The following is a 24,764-nucleotide window of genomic DNA, read 5'->3' as shown; positions in this document are numbered from 1 at the left end:
ATCTCTAGGACAAGGTAACGTTATGTGGACTTCCTATGTAGTCACTGTTTGTCATTTAGCTCATGTTTTATTATTATTATTATTATTCAAAAAATCCCTTGTATGTAAATTGTTTAGGTTTTGTTGAAAATTCAATTACTGTTGACTTGTATCCTTTTGCCTGACTAGGTATGACTCGCTAAAGTGCTATGGTAATTTTCTGTATTCTTTTCTTTCATCTCTGCTCATGTGCTTTGTCTATACAGTTTAAGTGGCATTGGTCTGTACCCTGATAAATGCAACGACGGCATTCAGAGCTAACCACGACCATCCATCCTTCCGTCTTTCTGTTTTCCATTCTTCAGTTCTTCCGTCTTTCCGTTATTTCACCTTTCTTTACAAAGTTTGGGAAGATCATTTGGATACAGGTCCCTAGATACATTCTTTTGTATTAGTTTCTTTGTTCACATAATTGGTTTGTTTATATAGTTTACCATTATAATATAACTTTTAATAGCTGTGACACAATTTTTGTAATTTTTGAGTATGCCAATACTTTTCTAATGGAACCTCTATATGACTGTCATTGAAGAAAGGTTCTGATAGCCATGATACCAGGTTATTAACCTCAATTTTCCACATAAGGAAATGCCTTTACCAAAAAATATGACAGCGGTTTTACATTCAATTGTCGTGTTTGAGCTTTAGAAGTTGTCATTTCATGAAGGACTATGCATTTCTACTTTGCCTAGGAGTTCGAAGCTTTAATATTTTACTTTCTTTCTATGTTTTCAAAAATAATAGTCTGAATAGGGATCTCACAGTAACATACGTTATTTGCAAACGGATGGTACTTATAGAGCTCCTGATTCAATTCAATTTGGATTTTCTTTACAGTTGGAGAGCATGAATTTAAAAGATGCAAGAATAAAAAAGATGAATGAAGTCTTAAATGGAATTAAGGTACGTATAACACATGTAACAGACAGCTTATTTCTTGTTATTTTCGTTAAAATGTTTCCGTTTTCATTCATAATAGTTATATATTTTTCAGTATTCCCAGAGATGACAATTTGCAAATATTTAAATGAGTATTGAGAAAAAAAAAGAAAAAATAAACCGAACAAATCTACGTCAATTTTTTTTTTAAACAACATACATACTATCATTTCTATGTTAAAATTTAGCAAATTGATTGGGAAAAAAACATATTTAAAAAATGGGTGTGAAACGAAATTCAAATGATCCGAGACTGAGTGTGTCGAAAGATCAAACTTCGGTTGTTTTCTGTATGATTCATCAAGTGAATATACGAGAGCATGAACCGAAATGGAAAAGGTCACTGAAAAAAAAACAGAAAATGACAACCATTCCATTCTAGGAATCGGACCTCTCTTCCTACCTCTCTGTTAATGACAACCTGACATTCATGACGTAAAAACTTACTCCAGTCAATGACTAGTATATTATTTTGGCTGTTCATCTTTAAGTAACTCATTCAAAGAGTATAATTATATTTGTATCACGAATTGATATTTCGATGTTATTGTACATGAATAAAGGCAACAGTAGTATACCGCTGTTCAAAACTCATAAATCCATGGACAAAAAACAAAATCATGAGCCATGATTGCAGAAATTGTATATGAATTTTATTGTAAAATTGATACCATGAATGTGCATCAATATATACCATAAAGAGCCGTCGCTTATTATGTTCCCCTATGTATTATTCTTTCGTGCATAGATGGAAGATAGTTACTAAGGATTAGTACATGCAGCTTTATGCCTATGTTAATCCAAGCACGGATAACATAACGACATGGACTTACAATACGTCGCAAAAAATAATGATTTATTGATTAATATATTGTTGTTTAAAGCTACTTTTATCACTATTGTGCTACGTTAAAGCGGTCAGTTTTTACTGGTAGAGGAAGTCAGAGCGCCGCAGAAAAGAACCAAACTTTGGTATGAAAACTGACAATGCTAGTCATACGAATTTGGAGTCAGGCACACTTGCCACGTGCGGAATTCGATTTCACAACGTCAGTGTTCACTTGCTAGTGCACTGCAGTTCAACTAAGTATACAACTCCGCGACCGAGGTCTTTGTCACAAAGAACCGTGATGTCAGTTATATTACGTACTACTATAACATTTAATTAGAAAACTGAAACAAACAATTTATCATTACTGTGGCTGCATGGACGGGTCGGAATGAAAGCAATAGACTATTCTAAACAAAACAAAAAGTTTCAGTTTTGTTGAATTTTACATACAAATCTGTATTTACTCCTATGTAAAAGTGTAGAAAACAAAACAGGAATGTACAAATTGGTTGTATTTAATTATAGACGCTACTGAACTGCCGATTGCAGGCCTTTTTTAAAATTCTCAGACAAAATGTGTTCACGTCATCAACAACTTAGCCTACCGCTAATCAAAGTCATACAGGGATACATTCATAACGTTGTTTCACTTAGGTTTTAAAGATGTATGCATGGGAGGAATGTTTTGAGAAGCGCATTTTAGAAATTCGAGACAAAGAACTACATATACTAGCAGGACGAAAAGGAATTCAAAATTGGATGCATGTGATATGGGCAACGACGCCTTTTATGGTATTTAGATATTAAATAGTTTTTTATTCACTCTATGTTCTATTGACATTAGTAAAGTAGGGTCACGACAATGCTGTACAGTGAACATGAATTTATTTAAATCGAAGTTATTTGGTAACTGGTCTATAGTTTTACCATTTGGGATAGTTCCACATATAGTTATATGGTGCACTGACATGCAACTGCATTATAATAATAACTAACATTTGTACTCATTTAAACAAAATCTACCATGCCGTTCAGTCTTTTAAAGAGCTTGTTATTTGAAAAGGAGTAGCGAACATACTTAATTTTGAACATAAACTGTTTGACCGGTCAACCTTTAAATGAATCCAGGAATTTAAAATGCAATCGTGACGATCTGAAAGATCAAGCCCTTTGCAACCGATATGTACAGTCTTTTCTTATAAATTAATAATTAATAGTTGATAATTGGTAGTTAATAGTTAAACATGTGGTGTGGGTTTCCTTACAATGTAAGGTTGTATGGTGACCTATTGTTTATTTTGAATCAGCGTTATTTGGTATCTAGTGGATAATTCTATCATTGGGGATAATTTCACATGTTTTTTTAAGCTGCACTGAAATGCAACTGCTTTCTGATAATAACTCACATTTGTACTCGTTTATATATTACCAACCTTACCTCCTAAATTTACTTTAATTTGCAAACTTATTTGTATCATTTCATCGGGAACAGCATCAAAATAGAACTGAATGATATACAGTGGATATAGTTTTTATGCGTGTTAAAATATCTTTTTTGGGTGTATTATTTTCTAAAATTAATCTTTCAGCAGGATGTTAAAACTGATAAAAAGCTAAAGATGTATAGGTCCTTATCTGTGTATGACCAACTAAAATGGTCTTAAAGATAACAGCAAATCTCAATAAAGTTTGACTTTGTGCTGAGGATTTGAAACCAAAGTTTCTTGATAACATTCATCATTATGATATACAATATGTTTTTGATTGTTTGGGGATTGACCAGCAATCACATTTATTCAATCTGATAACAAATCTGCAATGAAAGTTTGCAAGGTTACAATAAATATTTAAAACAAATGTATAGAACATGTCATCTTTGTCTTAATTGCAGATATCTTTGTGTACCTTCGGAGCGTACGTGTTAATGGATGCCAATAATGTCATGTCAGCAGAAAAGGTGTTTGTATCTCTATCACTGTTCAATATACTTCAATATTCACTACATCTTTTACCACACGTCATCAACTATTTTATCCAGGTAAGAAATCATTATTTAACACAGAGATACAGATAAAGAAAGGGTACAGTAATATACCGCTGTTCAATAATCATAAATCGAACGAAATTAAACGAAAACAAAGCAGCGTCACGAACCAAACCGAGGAAAAAATCAACTATAACATGATTACAACGGAAAATAGAACACTAACCTACAACAAAATAAAACTCGATCACACATATAAATGGACTATTTGATAACAACTGCCATACTCCTGACTTGGTACAGGACATTGTTCATATTCGTGTAAAGTTGTTTAACATTGTTTCCTTTTAACCTTGGTGTTGCCTTTTTCATCAACTCATGCATTTGGAAAGCTCTTGTGTGTTTTCCTCCTCATTTTAGAAAATAACAAATGCATTTGAAAATGGACTTAATATTTAAAATGATGTCATTTAAAATAATAAAACAGTAAGTAAAAGCATGAAAGGCAAACTAATGACGTTGAATGATTTCTTTAGACAGCTGTTTCTTTAAAAAGAATACAAAACTTTCTGAACAACGAAGAGCTGGATACAAGTATTATAACAAGAAATACTGATTCAGGTTGGTCAAACTATTATTAGTTACATTCAAAATATCAGCCTTTTACAAACACCATCAAAATCGACTAGGTAAATCTTTGGTTGAGGCAATTGGAGCCATTGAAATATATAAACATGTATCTTCTTTTAGAAAGTTCAACAGGCGAACGAAAATCAATTTTCTTCTAAATTTCAAGATAAGAGCATACAAGTTAGCATTGTTTAAAGCACCAGATGCGCACATCGACAATGAAAAGTAAAATCACATAAATATCAAACTCCGAGGAATATTCAAAACGGAAAGTCCCTAATCAAATGATAAAACAGATCGAACGAATGGACAACAACTGTCATATTCCTGACTTGGTACAGACATTTTCATATCTTTTAAGCCAAAGTATTCAAATATCCAACATCTGTCACTCGAGCATAGTCATGACTGAAAGAGAAACTGCCAACCAATGCTATCATCTAAGGAAAATGGGTCAGTGTTACTCCTTCCGAACTTTTTCTTTAGATTGACTTTCTTTTATTCTTTTTGATATTGCATGTGTATCTTATTTTGCAATACAATTTGGCCTAGGTGGAATAACGGCCAACGTTATCGAAAACTACTAGTATCAGTCGTATTATCGATCCTATTTTTATACGACCCCAAAAATTTTTTGAGATCGTATAATGGTATGATGTCGTCGTCTGCATCTGCGTCTGCGTCGTCGTCGTCCGAAGACACATTGGTTTTCGGATAATAACTTTAGTTTAAGTGAATAAATCTTCATGAAATTTTTTCAGAAGATTCAATACCACAAAAGGAAGGTTGGGATTGATTTTGGGGATGATGGTCCCAACCGATTAGGAATTAGGGGCCCAAAAGGGGCCCAAAACAAGCATTTTTCTAGTTTCTTGATATTAAGTTGTGTAGAAGTATTTCAATTGCTCTGAAATCATACCGCAATGTTTAAAACCACAAGTAGAAGGTTTGGATTCATTTTAAGGGTTATTGGGCCAAAGTTTAGGAATAAAGGGACAAAAAAGGGGTCAAAACAAGCATTTTTCTAGTTTCAAGACAATAACTTATGTGTAATTTTATGGATCTCTCTGAAATTGTACCATAATGTACCATATAACAAAGGGGAGGCTGGGATTAAGTTTTGGGTTAATTGCCCAAAATATGTAGGAATTAGGGGCCAAAAAAGGGCCAAAAAGAAGCATGTTTCTAGTTTCCAAACAATCATGACAATAACTTGTGTTTAAGTGTATGGATCTCTCTGAAATTGTATTACAAGGTTCAATACTGCAATGGAAAGCATGGGATTGAGTTTAAGGGTTATTTTTCCAAGGGGGTTTCAAAAAGTTGGGGTGGGGGATTTTTTGTTTACCATTTTTTGAAGGGCTTCCTTTTTTTCAAAATTTTTCAAATTTCGAATTTTGAAAAGTTTCAAGAAGAAATCTTCAATTGCACAGTATTGTGCAATAGATTTGTTAGATCTTTGACCACATTAATTTTGTGACAAAAACCTATATTATGTCAAAAATTTGATCACAATCCAAATTCAGACAGAATCAAGCTTGAAAATTGTGACCAAATTTGCCCCAACTGTTCAGGGTTCAACCACTGGGGTCGTATAAAGCTGCGCCCTGCGTAGCACCTGGTTTTATATGCATCTCCAATCATGCCGATTTCGCTGCGTTACCTGGATTCCAAATCAGTCTAACACATATGCCTTTTTTTTCTTCTAGAATATGGAATAACAGTTGAAGACGGAACATTTATTTGGGATACAACCATGGAACCAACTTTGAAAGAGTGAGTTTATTCGGGATTGTTTATACATGTAATGACATGTTTGACAATTCAAGTTTTAAACAATATTTATATACAATTACAACATTTAGGACTATAAAATACCGCTTTTATAATGTGACCGTACCTGTGGTATGATGAATTAAAGAATGTTATTATTGCATATTTAAGTTCATTACTGCGTTTTTGCGCTGGTTTTTAGTTTTGCGTTTTGAGTGTTGTGTTTTTTTAAATTGTCTTTCGTTCTTTTCTTTCGTTCATGTTTTTTTTTTGGCTGTGAAATGGCGTTTCGATTTGCTTATGATGTTGCTCTCTTGGTATATTTTACTCGTGATGCAAACTTAGCCAGCGTTTCAAAACAAATGTTAATAAATAAAACCCTTATCTTAAACCAATATTCCTTTTCATTAATATAACTTTATATGGCCTTTTTAACCTTTTTATCCGATCGTCACTGATGAGTCTTTTGTAGACAAAACGTGCGCCAGGCGCAGTTCTATGATGAGTATATTCCTTTCTTAACTCTTTTCTAGCATTACATTCAAAATACCACAAGGATCACTTGTAGCAATAGTGGGTTCCGTGGGAGCGGGGAAGTCCTCGTTGTTGTCAGCCATACTTGGAGAAATGGAATCAGAAACAGCGAAAGTTAATATTAAGGTAAACTACTAGTGTATGAACAACATATTAATGATTTTGGACATTTTTAACGACCTTGACTAGCTATAAAGCCCTCGCACGATAAAGACCTCTTGTTCGGTTTTTATGTAGCTTGTATGAACTAGAAACTATGAGGTCTGATACACATCTTCAAGCAAAAATAGTTGACAATAGTGATGAATTCAACTTCCCGCTTACTTCACAGCCCTATCATGTCAGAGAAATATATTCAAAATTGCTGTAAAACTGTCATAATATATCTACACAAAGCTTTATACCATAAGTTGATGCAAGTGATGATTGGTAAGAAAAAACATAGTACAAACAACCTTATTTCACAGCCCTATCATGTCAGAGAAATATATTCAAAATTGCTGTAAAACTGTCACAATATATCTACACAAAGCTTTATACCATAAGTTGATGCAAGTGATAATTTGTAAGAAAAAACATAGTACAAACAACCTTAATCGTGAAATATCCTCACAACTAAACTGGGTAATACTCAATTCAGGGTTCGATTGCATATGTTGCTCAACAGCCATGGATAATGAATACAAGTTTACAACAAAACATTCTTTTCGGAGAAGACCTGGACAAGAAGAAGTACGAATTCATTGTAGATGCATCAGCTCTTAGAAAAGACTTAGAAGTATTACCTGGAGGGGACCAAACAGAAATTGGCGAAAAGGTAATTTTGTTTCATAATACGTAAATGTAGAGATTCATTAGGGTAGGTAAAAATTATTCTGAACATGCTATTAAAGGGTCATTGTATTTCAGACAGATATAAGAAGATATGCTATGAGGGTCAATGAGACAACTCTCCATTTGAATCTCAAATTGTAAAAATAAACAATTATACTTCAAAGCACGCCCTTCCACACATAGCATTGCCTCACACCTAACAATAATCCTGTAATGGAATTAAAGCATGTGAGGGATTTATATGAAATGCATTCGAATAGTTCAACAGTTACTTTCATGGTGAAATTATGCGAACTTTAGGAAATTTTTATTATGTGAACAAGAAAATAAGAAATTAAAATAAAACATAGTTAACATGGATGTAAACAAACAAACGAAAGCTAAAAGAACCTAACTGAAAGTCGTAACTTGACTCCTTGTAGAGGATTATGCAATGTGCATAGAGTAAGAAAACGTCAAGTCGTTTATCTAAATTAAACGTGTTTACGATGTTGGACGCCCATCAAAACGTTTTAGACTTGAATCACTAATGCATTAGATTATTAAAACGGTGATTTGTTATTTTAAACATTTCAATCATATATGACTAATATATTTTTTCATATACTTTTTTTGTGATAGTTTTTGTTTTCGATTTATCTGTCTTTTCTATGTTTATATACGATACATGTCATTTTGAACCTATAAAGGCAACAGTAGTATACCGCTGTTCAAAACTCATAAATCGATAGAAAAAAAAAACAAATTCGGGTTACAAACTTAAACTGAGGAAAGTCATTAAATATAAAAGGAGAACAACGACACAACATTAAAATGAAACACACAAAGAAACGAACTAAGCATTAGACAAAATCCAATACGAATAAGAAATAAAACATCAAATTAAATACATGAATTTGGGATAGAAAAGTACCGTGACACGTCGTATAATAATGTGAATTCACACTCAAATATAAGAGGAAACAAACAACACAAAAGAAACACAACGTTAAAATGTAACACACACAGAAACGAACTTTTATGTAACAATGGTCATATTCCTGACTTGATACAGGACATTTTTTAAAAGAAAAAAATGGTGGGTTGAACCTGGTTTTGTGGCCTGCCATACCTCCCACTTTAATGGCAATGTTAAATATAACATTAAAATGACAACACAACATTACAGGACTACAATACAAATAAATAGGAGAACAAATTGGATAAAGAAACACACGAATAATTGCTAACAAAAGGCACCAGGTTTAAAGTTTAATACGCCAGAAGTGCGTTTCGTCCAAACAAGACTTACTAGTGACGCCCAGATATTTTAAACAAATATAATAGGTCTGTTTTTTTTAAATTTCATTTCATATACAGGGCATAAATTTAAGTGGTGGACAAAAGCAGAGAGTCAGTTTGGCCCGTGCTGTGTATCAGAATGCTGACATATATTTACTGGACGATTCTTTAAGTGCTGTTGACGCACATGTTGGCAAACACATTTTTGATGAAATCATAGGCTTAAATGGGCTTTTAAAAGAAAAGGTATTTATTAATCTTTATGTCTACGTTTATTAATCATTTTTCGTCTGTCTGGTTTCTAAAGAGACGCACGTCTTCTACAAAGAGGCAAATGATAAAAAATTAATAAACATTAGTCGAAGAAAATTCGGAATTTTATGCTACTGTCATACAAGTAAGAGGTTTAGCGCTATAAAACCAGCTTCAATCCACCATTTTCTACATTCGAAAATGCCTGTACCAAGTCAAGAATATGACAGCTGTTGTTCATTAGTTTGATGTGTTTTATCATTTGATTTTGCCTTTTGATTAAGGACTTTCCGTTTTGAATTTTCCTCGGAGTTCAATATTTTTTGTGATTTTACTTTCTTTTTCGACAAAACCTTAAAAGAAACCCTTTAATATCGGAGTTGATTCCATTTTCTCCGGAAGGACTTAGCATACACAACTGTCATATATATTTAATATAATTTGGGTTTTTTATACGATGATTTATTTTCTAAATTGTCTTCCGAATTAATCCATTTTTGGTATTGCTACGTTTCGTTTTTATTAATTGTAAAGTTAATTATCTTTTGAAGTTTTTCTTCCCATACTCAAATACCTTCTGAATATGTAAAAGATAGTTCCATCAACGTTCTCAAATGAGAATTAATACTGACTTTAAACGTCCAATGAATTATTTGAAAAACGGGGACAAGGCATATCATGTATGTTTGAGAACATTCTTCGAATACCATTATATTCGTTTGCTCTAACTTACATTTACAATTGACAAGAACAATTACAATTACTGTTATCCTGCTATGCGATAAGACATGGGAGACAATCAAATGAAACTAGTATTTAGTTAAGTCAAGACGGATGCATTTAATCTGTACTATACGACCGGTATACACCTAAACACGGAAACGTTAGGCAGGGTTGAGTTTACTTATTTTTTCAGATTACCTATATATACATGTTTTTATGGTGATGTTCATTTCATTGTAGTCATTTCATAGAAAGTATTTGTTCTCTTCAAGATAACATTTCTCTTTACGAAGAACAGACAAACTGTAACTTTTATGATATTCATTAAGCCCATGATAATACTATGAATGATGTTCCATTTATTTAGACAAGAATACTTGTTACGCATGGCCTAAATTACATACGGAAAGTCGACATCATCATAACATTGGTAGATGGCCGAATCGGAGAAATAGGATCATTTGATGAACTCACTGAACACGATGGACCTTTTGCAGGATTCATGAAAAATTATTTGGCTGAGGAACTGAGTACTGATGATGAACAAAACATAGGTAAATTGAGTCACTAGTAGTTTGCGAATTATCAAATCAGTTAATTCCTGTCGTTCATTTCAAAACTTTGTTGGTGCTGTTGTATGGATGGAGAACCAATTAGTCTATTGAGTCGTAAAATTTCAGCTTGCACGAACGTATATGTATAACGTCAGATATATAAAAAGTAAATAAACAACAAACATGCAAAAAAAATCAATGAAAATTCGTTAAGTCGTTTAAAAATTGGCAAAATTCAAAGCAGGAACACATCAAACGAAATAAAAAAAAAAAACTGCCATATACCTGACTTTATATGGACATGTCATTCTATAAAAAACAAATGATAAAATAGACTAGGTTGCATAGCTTGCTAAACCTCTCACTAGTATGACAGTCGCAAAACATTTCTTTATACATAGTATTGACAACAAAAAAGTGAGCAAAAAAACCCCAACAAAACAAGCGAGACATTATACGTAAAAACGTCAAAAACTGGGGTACGGCAGGAAACATTGTTATATAATCTTAATCACTATAATAGAGGGTTGAAAATACCAGAAGAACAGTCAAACTTATAACGTCGAAAATAAACTGACAACGCCATGGCTAAAAATGAAAAAAAACAATCAGACAAATAATAGTACATAAGAAACAAAATAGAAAACTAAAGACGGAGCAACACGAACCCCACCAAAAGCTGGGGTGATCTCAGGTGCTCTGGAAGGGACAGGAGATCCTGCTCCACATGTAGCACCCGTCGTTTTATACCAGTTTTAAGAAAGACACACAAAACATAAACAGAACAGCCATTCGCTATTACAGAGTATATCTTATATAACAAGGAGAACGTTTACAAAGTTGAAAGCATCTCGTTTGTAATAGATTTAGATAAACACTCAAAACAAATAATTTCACGCTACATTGAAGACCTGTTGGTGACCTTCTGCTGTTGTTTTTTTTTCTATGGTCGGGATGTTGTCTCTTTGGCACATTACCCATTTCCATTCTCAATTTTATTTTTAAGTTCTGAAATGTGATTAATTTGTACTTGAAATGTAATGTAGCATCCATGAATTGTTTGGGTAATAAAGGCAACTTAAAAATTTGACATAGATGTCTGAAACAATTCATAAATTCTAAAATTGTTTGAAGTTTTTACTTTTTGCCAAATTTGATGTAACGAAAAGTACTTGCAATATGCTAGAATTCAATTTCTCGAAATTACAATAGTTACAATAGTTACACTGGGTTCACTATTGTGTAACTTCTCACATCATTCTCTCGTGTTCGTGCTAACCATTAATTGGTTTAATATCAATCAGCATACAAAGTTTGTCAATGTAGTTTAAAAAGCTACTTTAAAAAGAAAACAATTTTTCATTGTTTTTTTTTTCTTTCATAGTTTCGTCCAGAACAGTAGAAGGAAAATCAACAACTGACGAGACAATTATCCATAGGTAAGTAAACAGACGAAAATAGCGTACATGTTAACGTCTATGCACATCGTGTGTAATTGGTGATGCTAGTATTCAATGAGCGATAATGAATAAGAAAAGAAATTCACAGCAATGCCAAAACAATTACAGAAAAACAAACAAATACTTAAGATATCGAAAATTCTACCGACCATGCAACATTGAAATATAATTTAAAAAAAATACCTGAACTAAAACGTCCCTGAACAGATGGTACAACCGAATGCTCAAACGAATTGATAAGAACTCTCATATTTTCAACCTGGAACAGGCATTATCTTATGTATACAATGATCGGTTGAAACTGGTTATATAGCTAGCTTAACTTCCCGCTAGTATGAGAGTCGCATACAATTATATCATCTTGACAACAATGTGTATAATGTACTCATGTACACACTTTACTGCTGACGATTATCAAAGACAGTACTCTATAAAAAATATTATAAAGCTTGTGTGGTTTCACATTTACATTCTGAATTGTCTAATATATGTATTCATTTTACCTATTCTAGTTTCAAAATAAATGGATTTTAATTAGATAATTGTTACTCTTAATCATTCCAGTACACACTCAGATATTGTACACAGTATAAGTGATAATTCAAAGATACCAATAGCCAGACAGATGTCACGACAGATGTCACGACAGATGTCACGACAGACGTCATGTGAGAGCGAGTCGTCCGAAGTTTTGTCACATAATACATTGGTACAGGAGGAGAATAGAGAGTCAGGATCGGTATGGAGAACTTATTACTATATTGTCATATACATCATGTTTCAATAAAAAAAAACATGCTAACAAAAAAAAAAAAAAAAACAGTAAGATATCACTATGGCCATATGATAACAAAGCGACAGGGTAAATATATATTGTCCCATATGCGTAACTTAAGGAAATCCAAGTAGTGTATGCCAGGTATTGTTTTAGGTTTTTTTTAACGCATGACGATTCAGTCATTCTGATTCGATAAATGTTATTATCGCTATTTTATTTGCATTTTTCCTTTGATGTTTTTTTGTGATAATTTTTCATATCATGCTACTCGGTTGAGATTGAAAATTAACGCTAGAAACCAAGGACGCACGTGGCGTTGCTTATGAAATTGACAGTGTCGTTATAGGTAAAATAGCGAGAAACAGATTACCAGTGGTCATCTCAACTCGATTGATTTTTTCGCTTTCACCGTACCGACTCAAGCGTGAAAAATCCATCTCGTTGAGATAATGAACGATAATCTATAAATCGAGTAGATACACGTGGCATTTTTAATGATAAATGTAATATATTCAATGGGAAAATACTGTATAAGTTGTTTGCTTCGGATTCAACGCGCTATTTTGATTAAGAAACTATGAAATACAAAAAGTTTACCCATGTTACAGACAATGATAAAAATAAAATTGAAACATGCACGAGCTATCTGACAAATAGAGGCCTTACAAATAATAGCACAATCCATGTAAGATTCATTATTATTCATTGGTTACAAATTTTCGTGGTTTTCGTGGTTACATGTAAACAACAAAATTAACTGTACAAATGTTCTATCAGGCTGTATATTACTTGATTTATTTCACTTGACTGGGCGGGGTTTAACCGGTTCGCATATCAAAGACCAGTCCATCTATAGACAGGATTTTTGGGATAAACTCATCAATGAAGTGCCCAGTTATTCGTTCCATATAGTACATTCACTTCATTTGTATGTCCATTTGGTGACACTGATAGGTGATTAGAAATCAATAATAATTATAACGAAATTCATCTTAATCACACACATCTTCTAATATACTGTCCAAATGCAAATCAAACGTCGGCTCCGCCCGATCAGTTGAGATAACATTGGTAATACAAACTTTGACAAAACTTCAAAATCACATATCGACGAAAAAGCAAGTTTTCTAAAACAACGAAAATTGGTACTCACGAAAACAAATGAATCTACAGTAATATGTTTATCACACAAAGTGATAATAATAATAATGTTACTTAGGAATTGATTCGTATAAATGTTTTTCATCATTTACATTAATTATCAGGAGTTGTACGGCGAGGGTTTAAAAAAAAAACCAAACCTGTTTGTATTCATTCCAGGTAAAATTAAGCGTGATTATGACCTATGCAAGAGCTGTTGGCTTTAAGACTGTAATAGTAATATTAACAATGAGTATGGTTCATGAACTTGCGGAGATGTATTTAGATGTATGGCTTAGTAAATGGACACAAGACCATACAAACGGAACAGCTAATGAAACTCAAAGAAACAGGAGACTTGGAATTTATGGAGCTATAGGACTTTTTAGAGGTAATTCGAATATCAGAAACATGTTTTTCCGTATCAATAGTACTATTTATGTGTTACTGAGAAGTTTAAAACCTTTCTTTTAGGAGGTTCATACAAGTACTAAATAGGGAAAACGTAAAGTACTGATATTGATAGGTTACGTCCTTCATTTCGGACCACCTTCGCTAGAACCGATTATTCAGTGTTTTCTTGACATAAGCATGATTGCTTACATTTAACTTTCTTTTCAACTCTTTTTTATTCGCATGTTAGCAATGTGTCTTTTACAGACAGCTGTTTTGTCTGGCTAGCAAAAGTTTAATATTGGTACATGAATCTATGATTATTTTCTGTATTAAACATTTCATTGTTTGTAAAAAATTGAGTAAGGGTTACGCATTCAAATAACTAAGTTAACATTTAAAAGATGTTCTACACTTCAAAACTATTAAAAATTCAAATCACAAAAACGAATGGACAAGAACTGTCATATTCCTGACTTGGTACAGGCATTTTCAAATGTAGAAAATGGTGGATTGAACCTGGTTTTATAGCTAGCTAAACCTCTCACTTGTATGACAGTATTAACTAATAAAAGGTTTTTAAATTTATAATTTGTTTAGCTCATGCATCACTGAGGAGATAGTTATTGTCGAAATGCGCACCCACGGTGCTTAAATATTGGAATAATAATGTATAATATATTGGAAACCAAATAAGATAAACAAGGCAACATTGGCTTTCGTGTAATATTTATTTGGAGTGCGTCCCCTTATTCGACACTGAATAATATACTTGCCCTTTTTTTTATCCAGGTGTGTCAATCTTTATTACGGAAACCTTTGTTACTTATGGACTGATAAAGGCAACTAGAAAACTCCATAAAGATTTGTTACGTAACATTTTGAGATCACCAATGAGTTTTTTCGATACCACACCGGTAGGCAGGATTGTAAATCGGTTCTCGAAGGATATAGAAACCATAGACGACGAACTGATCTACCAGTTTAAAGACGTGGTCATATGTCTGTTATTAGTTTTGTGTAATACAGTCATTATTAGCACTGGGACACCTAAGTTCTTATTTATAATGCTTCCAGTAACGGTTGTGTATTTCGCCTTACAGGTAAATGGTTGTTTATGATAAAGATGTAAGTGAACTACTATGACCAAACACTTATATACTGAATGTTTTCTTTAATTGGTTGTTTCTAGTTATTTGGTTTAAATGCAAGTACTAAATAACGGTCCCTAATGATAAAACATGAAAGTTAAAAGGCGATAGACCATTTTTCGAACAGATTCGTTTGACACATAAAAATGAAACGTAATGGGTAACATCAACAGTAAATTCTAAATACTTTTAGTGCTTCCCTATAACAAAGACTTCATGGTATATTTTCAGCGCTTGTACGTTTCAACATCTCGACAATTAAGGACGATGGCATCAGCAGCTCGATCCCCTATATTTTCACACTTTGGGGAAACCATTTCTGGATGTTCGACAATCCGGGCCTTTCAACAGGAGAAAAGATTTATGACTGAATCAGCACGTCGATTTGATGAACTCAACACACGTCGTTCTCTTGCACGATCAGTTGAAAAGTATGTAGTTTCTGTCTCTGCTTTAGACATTGTGACCGTATGATATATATGTTATAGTCATACAACATTGTACAATGTTACTTGTTTTTTTTCGTCATAGCAGTTTTTTTAAAATCTTTTTGGTATACATAATGTACGACAGGTTATACAGAACCGATACATGTTTATCTGACACCCAATCGTCATGGGTACTAAATAAGATTGATATTATGGTGAGTTGAGATTTGTTTGAGGGCAGAAATCTATCTTGTAGTCTTTTCACTGTTTTGAATTGCACGAAATTATCATAATGAAGCGATAAAAAGTAAAATCGCAAAAATACTGAACTTAGAGGAAAATCCATTTGGAAAGTCCATAATCACAATTTCAAATAACAAAACGCATCAAAAATGAATGGAAGCAATACTAAATCAAACCACTACAAACAAATTGCAGATGAAATTTCGCCAGCAGCGTATATCCAATGAAATACTTTTAAAAACAGATAAAACATTATACCTTATCGACAGTATTACTGTATAGATTTTCCTAGTTCCTGGTATTATGCGCATGACGTCATTTTACACACGACATCTTAATATATATAAATACATAAACTATTTTATTTCTTCCTAAACAGGTGGTTACATATCCGACTAGACTGGTTAGGAAGTATTATAGTATTGTGTGTTTGCCTGCTAGTTGTAGTAAATAAGGACGATATCTCACCAGGGATAGTTGGTTTGGCTATTACGTACGCTTTGAATGTAAGTAAACAGTATCAATTACAAAACGATCAATAATTCAATGAAAAGACATGAATATTCGTTGAAAAAGAATTATTTTTCAAACTACAACACAGATCGTAGGAGGTAGCAACACCTATCAGCAACATATTGTTTTTAATACTTTTCTAGCATGTCTAATGTGGCTTGTGATTAAAAAGTTCCAGTGGGTAGCACAAAAATGACAAATACGAAATAGTGTGGTATGGTATATTTTAGAGATTATTTGATAAAAGGTATGCATCATGGTCTTTGACAGGCAAAGTTTTGCATAATGATCACTATTTGTGTTGGTATATGTTTCGGTAATTACTTCAAATACATATTTATCATTCCGTTTTTGTGTGTGTAATTATGTTTTGCTAGTTATGCAGTATGATCCTATATTTTCCTCTTCTCCGTGCATCACAGGTGACTAATTGCATCGAATGGTTGGTAAAGTTAACTACGAATGCAGAAACGAATATTATATCTCTAGAGAGAATCAAAGAATACTCAGAAACACATACAGAGGTACGATCTTATGTGTTTTTACGATTGTGTAATATATTAACTCATCGGCAATATCAAGATACACATTTAGTACGCCAGACGCGCATTTCTTTTAAAACAATTCATGCAGCAACTCTGGAATCAAAAAAGTTAAAAGTGCCAAATAAAGTACAAAGTTGACGATCAATAAGAACCAAAAATCGGAAAGTTTTTGCTAAATACTGCTGAGGTATTCTCCTGGGTAAGATTTACACATCTTTTTCGGTCTTTACTGGAGTGTTTTTTTTCATTTATGAATTTGAAAAAAAACTTTCTCTTTGACAACTTACATTATAACAACATGAAACAAATTAAATTATTCAAATATATATATTCCATTTAATTGGGGGAGGGGGGGGGGGGAATCTGCACGAATTGTTAGTTAATAGTGATATGCTCATGAACATATAACAATCATCAAGAACGCTAAACCAAACATATGAAAGTTTAGACCTAAAGAGTTATATGACAAAACGATCCATCCTACTTTGTAAAGAATCACTCTGATTCAAACAAAAAATTCTCTGAAACCGATATTATCAAGATGCTTGATTTCTTGATTGACAACATATTTGTTACGTTTGGAGGACGTGTTTTTCAACAGACTGTCGGCATACCAATGGGAACAAACTGTGCCCCTCTACTTGCTGACTTGTTTCTTTATTATTATGAGGCTGACTTCATGCAGGAACTTCTTAGGAAGAAAGATAAGAAGTTAGCAATATCCTTTAACTCTACTTTCCGCTATATAGATGACGTTCTTTCACTAAACAATTCAAAATTTGGTGACTATGTGGAACGCATCTATCCCATCGAATTGGAGATAAAGGATACTACAGATACAGTTAAGTCAGCTTCATATCTTGACTTACATCTAGAAATTGACAATGAGGGTCGGTTGAAGACAAAACTTTACGACAAAAGAGATGATTCAGCTTTCCAATTGCTTGCATTTCCTATCACGATTTTCTTGATAGAGGGTTACTGCTCACAAGGAAGCTATTAAATCAAGAGTTCCAAATGGTGAAGTTGAAATCATCCCTTCGTAAATTTTACGGACGCCATCACAAGTTGGTTGACCGTTATGGAATAACCATTTCACAAATGATATCGGATATGTTCCTCACGTCGTAACTACAATCCCCTTCCCTTTCATGAATTTGACCTACCGAATTGGACTATTTACCGGATTTGTAATCACATAAGCAACACGACGGGTGCCGCATGTGGAGCAGGATCTGCTTACCCTTCCGGAGCACCTGAGATCACCCCTAGTTTTTGGTGGGGTTCGTGTTGTTTATTCTTTAGTTTTCTATGTTGTGTCATGTGTACTATTGTTTTTCTGTTTGTCTTTTTCATTTTTAGCCATGGCGTTGTCAGTTTGTTTTAGATTTATGAGTTTGACTGTCCCTTTGGTATCTTTCGTCCTTCTTTTACATATCATCAATCATTTAAAGTAAACTTTTCGATAAAAAAAATATTTATACTCTTTTCATGCTTTTTAAAAACTATTATTTTTTTCTTCATTTGCTTTTTCAAACAGGCTGATTGGATAGTGGAAAATAAAAGACCAGAAAATGATTGGCCAAACGAAGGAAATGTTGAAATGGACAATTATGGTGTTCGCTATAGGGAAGGTCTTGAATTAGTTTTGAAAAGCATCTCTTGTAAAATAGCTCCATGTGAAAAGGTTAGTAACACATAGTAACTATACTAATTGTGGTCAGCATGGTTAATTATGGAATGCTATTTCTATCTTATTAATAACAATAGCATGTGTATCTCAATGGGATTCGTTAGCAGAACACGAATAAATTGGCCCAACTAGAGACCATTCATCTAACGTGACGGTACCCAAATTGCACCTAATTTGACAGTTTTTTCATCTACGGTTTTTTATGATGAAGACAAAAATGTCCATTCTGTGTTTATTTTGTAGCCCTATCCTTCTTTATTATAAAGGTACACCAATTTGATTTTTATTCCATATGGAATCATAGAAAAATTGGTCTAAACTGACCTCCAAACCATCAATGATTCTGAAATTAGGAGTACCCAAATTGCTTCCATGCTTAAATTCACATAGTCAAAAGTCTAATAACAGAGCTTTTGTTTAATTTCTTTAAATATTTTGAACAATTGGATATTAGTCCATGCTTACTCTTCATCATTTTTTAAATGGATACTTGTAGCAGATTGTATTTGCTCATTTTAAAAAGATGACGTTTTGATGACGTCGCATGGCGACGTTTCAGTACATTTTGCTTTTTCAGTAAATACTTCATCTGTTGATAGATACTGTGAACGTTTTGTGCATATCTAAATAGTTTTACCTATGTTGAAAGATGTGCTTAGTATCAAATCATTAAAAAACAAATTGTTTAGTCTCTAGAAAATCTTGTAAGATTTTCGCTGCTAGTTTTGCTAAATAGGTGCAATTTGGGTACTCGGTGCAATTTGGGTACCGTTACGTTACATGGATGACTGTTAATACTTTTCAACAGACACAATATTACAAAAAAAAACATATTATGTAGCAGCATCAGATCAGCGCCTGCATATGGAATATATAACTACCACCAAGTTGATACTTACACGAACGACACATACGTGTAAGTTGTCACATGTGCTTACCCTTCCGAAACACCCCAAAATAACACCGATCTTTGGTGGGTTCGTGTCCCGTAGTCTGGAGTATTGTATGTTTTGTTTTGTAAACATTTGGTTGACTTTTGGTTGTTTTCGTTCTTTCGCAATGGCGTTGTCAGTTTTGACATAGAAATATGGACTTCGAGATCCCTTTCATATCTCTTGCCTTTCTTTACATCTTGTCTTATTCGGTTTGATATATATGCTTTTCCGATTGTTTCAAAATCCATCTGTATTTTAGTCAGCACTTGGGTGTTGGACATGAATATCAATTATGTGATCATTTTTATAAATTTTCTGTTACAAAACTTCGAATTTTGAAAAATTAAGGATTTTATTATCTTCGACGTATTTGGCACAACTTTTTGGAATTTGAGTCCTCAATGCTTTTCAACTTTATACGTGTTTGGCTTTACAACTATTTTGATCTGAGCGCCACTTATGAGTCTTATGTAGACAACACGCGCATATGGCGTAATAAAATATAATCCTGGTACCTTTGATAACTATTGTAACCTGTAAAAACGTTTGATTATTGTTGTTTTTCAAAATTAAGAACAATTCGTCGAACGAATGTTATATAGACAGGGAAAATCATTACAACGATATCCACAGTCCAGTAGCATGTACTTTAGGAATTACATGTATCGTTAGGTTGATATTTGATGTTATCACAATTAGTAAACTGTTCTAAATTAAGGATTCACAAGAAGTTCGGATTTCTAATCCAACTGTTCTAACTAAAGGATTCACAAGTAGTTCGGATTTCTAAGTTCGTTAGATCCTTTCAGTTTAATCAATAATTCTTTATCTGTTTGAAAGATTTTCTTAATGTTTTTTATTTTACCATCACTGAATGGATAAACAGATTTAGTTCAGAATAATTGGTACCATGTACCTTACTAAATATTACACAAAAACAAATACAATGCAGTTAGTTTTTTTGGCATGATTTGGTCTTCGCCTCTTTTTTTTTTTAATTATTATTGTAGTATCTTTGCCCTTTTCGTATGCTTAATAACATTCTATCGTACGGTTTACATTGTAGATTGGTATTGTTGGTCGAACAGGAGCTGGGAAGTCCTCATTAACCATGGGCCTGTTCAGAATTATAGAAAAGGCTCAAGGACGGATTCTTATAGATGGAATCGACATTTCTACGATAGGACTTCATGATCTGAGATCAAAGATTACTATTATACCACAGGTATATATAAACATAGGTTTGATTCCATCTTCATGCCTTATACCATGTACTGTATTACACCGTGTAGAACGCCACATGCGGGGTATTACGACGCTAGATTAAAACTGACGAGGAAAGGTAAGCTTCATTATTGTGAAGCCCAGGTTGTCGAGTGGTCTAGCGCGCTGGATACAGTGCAGGTGGTTTGGTGTCACGATATCTCAGTAGAATGAGTTCGAATCCCGGCGAGGGAAGAACAAAAAACATTTTCGAAAGCAAATTTACAGATTTTACATTACAGAATGTACACAGCCATGTATTTACCATCACTGCTGGTGATCCGATGGATCAATCTGTTGTAGCTGTGTCACTGGTTCAAAGTTCTTATAAATATAGGCTTCATATATATATGTACATGTATGATGATGCACCAATATGCATGAAATGAAAATCTACACTTAGGATATCTTCCTGACCTGTTACTGGCAATTTCAGAAGAAATTGTTTAGTAACTCTGGCCTTACACCTAGCTGAACCTCCTACTTATGAAAGCTGGCTAAAGTATCCATATACGCACTCCAAGCAAATATAATTGATAAACGGGACAATGATTGTTATTCAAACACTTACACTCGCAAAGGACTGCATATACATTAAACAGAGACAACAACAGAAAAAGATTTTGTTACTGATATTAAAAAATGGTATAGTGTAGTTAAATATATTTAGTAATTTAATAATATTTTAGGATCCAGTTTTGTTTTCTGGAACAATGAGAATGAACTTGGATCCGTTTGATGAATACTCTAACGAAGACATTTGGACAGCCCTCAACCATGCACATCTGAAATCCTTTGTGATTGGTTTAAAAGACGGACTGGATCACCATTGTTCTGAAGGAGGGGATAACCTAAGGTACAAAAAAATGTATGAATTAGTCATCGAGTGGTGGAAATGGTCTTTAATTTCTTTTCATAACCAGAATGTTTAAATTACATATTTTTATTAGTTGATTAAAATTAAAACTTTTCAAACATGTAATTTACCTAGTACAGTGTAACCTGCCTAATCCGTCACGTGAGTATTCCAACATCCTGCTTTAATAGAAAAGCACATCATGGTCCCACAATAGGCCTATCCTCGCAGGAAAACCTGAGTATTCCGACACCCTGATTAATCTGACATTTTTCATGGTCCCCCAGTGTGTCGGATAAGGCAAGTTCCGCCGTATATACTATATAAAATATACAAAGGTGAAATATATTCGTTACTGAAGATAAGTCATCAAGTGAACACAAAATTAATATAGTCATGTAGAAGAAACGTATTATAATGATTTTACTAAACTAAGATGTCTTATACTATCGCCCTTCTGAGAAGCTTATAGACTCTCTTTTATTATGGAGGTTTGAGGTGTTTATACTAGTAAATACATTTTGATTTTTCTCAATCACTATTACTCGAGATATCTATGTGTCAAATTCCCGTTAACATGTCGGTTGTTCAGTTATTAGTCATGCTGTTTGCTGGTGTATAGGGAAAACACGTATTAGTAAACTTAAATGGTCCATTACAAATGTACAACCAAAAACATAGAAAGAGTAGTTAGAGACAAGAATGATTATGAATATTTCTATTAAACATTCTCATAACGAATAAATGACAAATGTTTATTGCTTTTAAATTTTCCATAACAAAGCATTATCATCAGATTTATTAAGCATGTCAAGTATGTTTGTCATAAACTATATAAAAAAGATTTGAAGGTGCATCTCAAAATACTCTTATTCAACTTTATTTTAGTGTTGGTCAACGACAATTAATCTGTCTTGCAAGAGCCTTACTGAGAAAGACTAAAATTTTAGTACTTGATGAGGCAACCGCTGCTGTTGATTTGGAAACAGATGACCTTATACAGACCACCATTAGAACAGAATTTGCAGACTGCACTATACTAACTATAGCTCACAGACTCAATACAATAATGGACTATACTAGGTAAATGTAACAGTACATTATGATTGCTATTTTCAATGATAAACCAGTGGAGCACGAACTATGTAATTTTCAAGAAGTTATTGATTGGCTTTGTGTTGTTCAGTGTATCAATCATCAATTTATCTTTTTGCTATGTAGCATTTGTGTCGCTTGTCTTTGCGGCATGTATGTTTTATCCACATATTATTCAGATGTCACTTGGTTGTATATTGAAATTCATACAAACAATGGACCAGCTAAAAAAACTCTTTCTATATAAACTTCATTTATATGAAGAAAAAAATAACAGTAACCAATGAGATTTATGAGCTTTATTTGACCTATAATTACAGAATTACGACCCCTGAACTTTTTATACTTTTTGATAGTACAGTGACATATCATATCTATCATGGTTTGAATTATGAAAAAATGGACAGAATAAAAAAGAAACACATTTCTTTTCAAAATTACCTCTTATTGACGGAATTACAATCTTTGAATTTTGAATAATTAGTGAAATTGTAGTAACGGGTCCTATGTATGTATGAAGTTAATTACATACAGAATACATAGTGGGGCGAAACATTTCTTTAATTAAGGTTTATATAAAATTTACTCTTTTTTGGTTTGGAGCACATCGAAGTTTTTCTTTTGGTGTATTCAATTTCCCGAAAATAACGCTGAAGCCTTCACATTGATTAATTTTCAGCAAACACAACACAGTATAATATACTTGTGGTTAAAATATGTTATACGTGGTTCAATGTAAAAATAAAGATGTGGTACATGTATGTTTGCCTATGAGACAACTCTCAACTCTCATTAAATGTTTGTCTTCATTATCTTTTGCTTGAGTACAGTTTATATGATGATTTTTGACAAAAATGTCAAACAATTTTATAGGAGTTTGTATTTCATCAAAGACATGCCTTGTCACAACTTGTCTGTTTTAATTGTATCGTTCAGTGCTCGTCGTACTGTCTGTTTTAATTGTATCGTTCAGTGCTCGTCGTACTTTCAATTTTCAAATATAAAAACATATACATGTGATATAAAAAAAAATAGCTAACAATTTTTCTACCTCAGGCATAGATTACCTTAGCTGTATTTGGCAAAACTTTTAGGAATTTTGGTCCTAAATGCTCTTCAACTTCGTGCTTTATTTGGCCGTTTTAACTTTTTTGGATTCGAGCGTCACTGATGAGTCTTTTGTAGACGAAACGCGTGTCTGGCGTATATATGTAAAAAAAAATTAGTCCTGGTATCTATGATGAGTTTATTTTATTTCTATTGTAGAATTATGGTATTAGATTGTGGACAAATCAGGGAATTCGACTCACCGACCAATTTACTATTAGATAAGAAGAGTATATTTTATGGTATGTCAAAAGATGCCGGCTTGGTGTCTTGATGATAATGATATTAAAGTCTTTGATAAATAGGATTTTATGTAAAAAATATGTTATTTTTTTTTCCAATAAATTCTTTTGACAAATAATAGATCGTTTATACTTATTCTGATGAATCTGATAAATCCTTATCAATGTGTGTCAGTGTCTCTGACTGTAATGGACGGGAATGGCATTGTTTGCCTCGTGGTAGAGTGCTCGCATCGATTGTGCGATTGCGAGATTGGGGATCGATTACCGGTTGGATCAAAGCAAAGACTGTACTATTGTTATTTAAATTTGCTGCTTCTCCACTGAGCACGCGGTATAAAGGAATAAGATCAAACATGTGTCTACTCTGAGTCAGAATAACGGTTTGTCTATAACAAATTAAGAAAAAAAGCCACCGAAACATATAGTTTTACATGATAGAACTCGAAGAATACAAATAGTAACGAAAAAACCGTGTCTTCTCTCCGGAACACCTCTATTCAAACTGATAATTTAATGGCACAAAATGTCGCATGTATAAAAAAAA

General features: G+C 33.1%; 1 protein-coding gene across 4 annotated transcripts in view; it reads left to right on the top strand.

Moving 5' to 3' along the window:
- LOC139488968 (multidrug resistance-associated protein 1-like) overlaps positions 1 to 24,336 on the top strand; it is a 37,112-nt gene extending 12,776 nt beyond the window's left edge. For 2 of the 4 annotated variants that reach the window (XR_011656125.1, XR_011656124.1), the window contains exons 12-32: positions 877 to 942; positions 2,465 to 2,602; positions 3,702 to 3,848; positions 4,331 to 4,415; positions 6,134 to 6,200; positions 6,731 to 6,857; positions 7,372 to 7,548; positions 8,925 to 9,092; positions 10,189 to 10,375; positions 11,760 to 11,814; positions 12,400 to 12,574; positions 13,934 to 14,144; positions 14,939 to 15,249; positions 15,529 to 15,728; positions 16,348 to 16,474; positions 16,867 to 17,005; positions 18,567 to 18,713; positions 20,721 to 20,879; positions 21,607 to 21,773; positions 22,662 to 22,856; positions 24,135 to 24,336. Coding sequence is in view for 2 of the 4 variants with exons in the window: in XM_071274958.1 (XP_071131059.1) it covers positions 877 to 942; positions 2,465 to 2,602; positions 3,702 to 3,848; positions 4,331 to 4,415; positions 6,134 to 6,200; positions 6,731 to 6,857; positions 7,372 to 7,548; positions 8,925 to 9,092; positions 10,189 to 10,375; positions 11,760 to 11,814; positions 12,400 to 12,574; positions 13,934 to 14,144; positions 14,939 to 15,249; positions 15,529 to 15,728; positions 16,348 to 16,474; positions 16,904 to 17,005; positions 18,567 to 18,713; positions 20,721 to 20,879; positions 21,607 to 21,773; positions 22,662 to 22,856; positions 24,135 to 24,249 (3,126 nt within the window). In the remaining 2 variants the exon portion in view is untranslated. The remainder of the gene's footprint in view (positions 1 to 876; positions 943 to 2,464; positions 2,603 to 3,701; positions 3,849 to 4,330; positions 4,416 to 6,133; positions 6,201 to 6,730; positions 6,858 to 7,371; positions 7,549 to 8,924; positions 9,093 to 10,188; positions 10,376 to 11,759; positions 11,815 to 12,399; positions 12,575 to 13,933; positions 14,145 to 14,938; positions 15,250 to 15,528; positions 15,729 to 16,347; positions 16,475 to 16,866; positions 17,006 to 18,566; positions 18,714 to 20,720; positions 20,880 to 21,606; positions 21,774 to 22,661; positions 22,857 to 24,134) is intronic. The other 2 variants (XM_071274958.1, XM_071274959.1) reach the window with 1 other exon arrangement.
- The last annotated feature ends 428 nt before the right edge of the window (positions 24,337 to 24,764 follow it).

Source organism: Mytilus edulis, chromosome 9, assembly GCF_963676685.1.
Source record: "Mytilus edulis chromosome 9, xbMytEdul2.2, whole genome shotgun sequence".
NCBI classification, from domain to species: Eukaryota; Metazoa; Mollusca; class Bivalvia; order Mytilida; family Mytilidae; genus Mytilus; species Mytilus edulis.
Note: the sequence above shows the minus strand (reverse complement) of the source record. Positions and strands in the feature narration are given on the sequence as shown.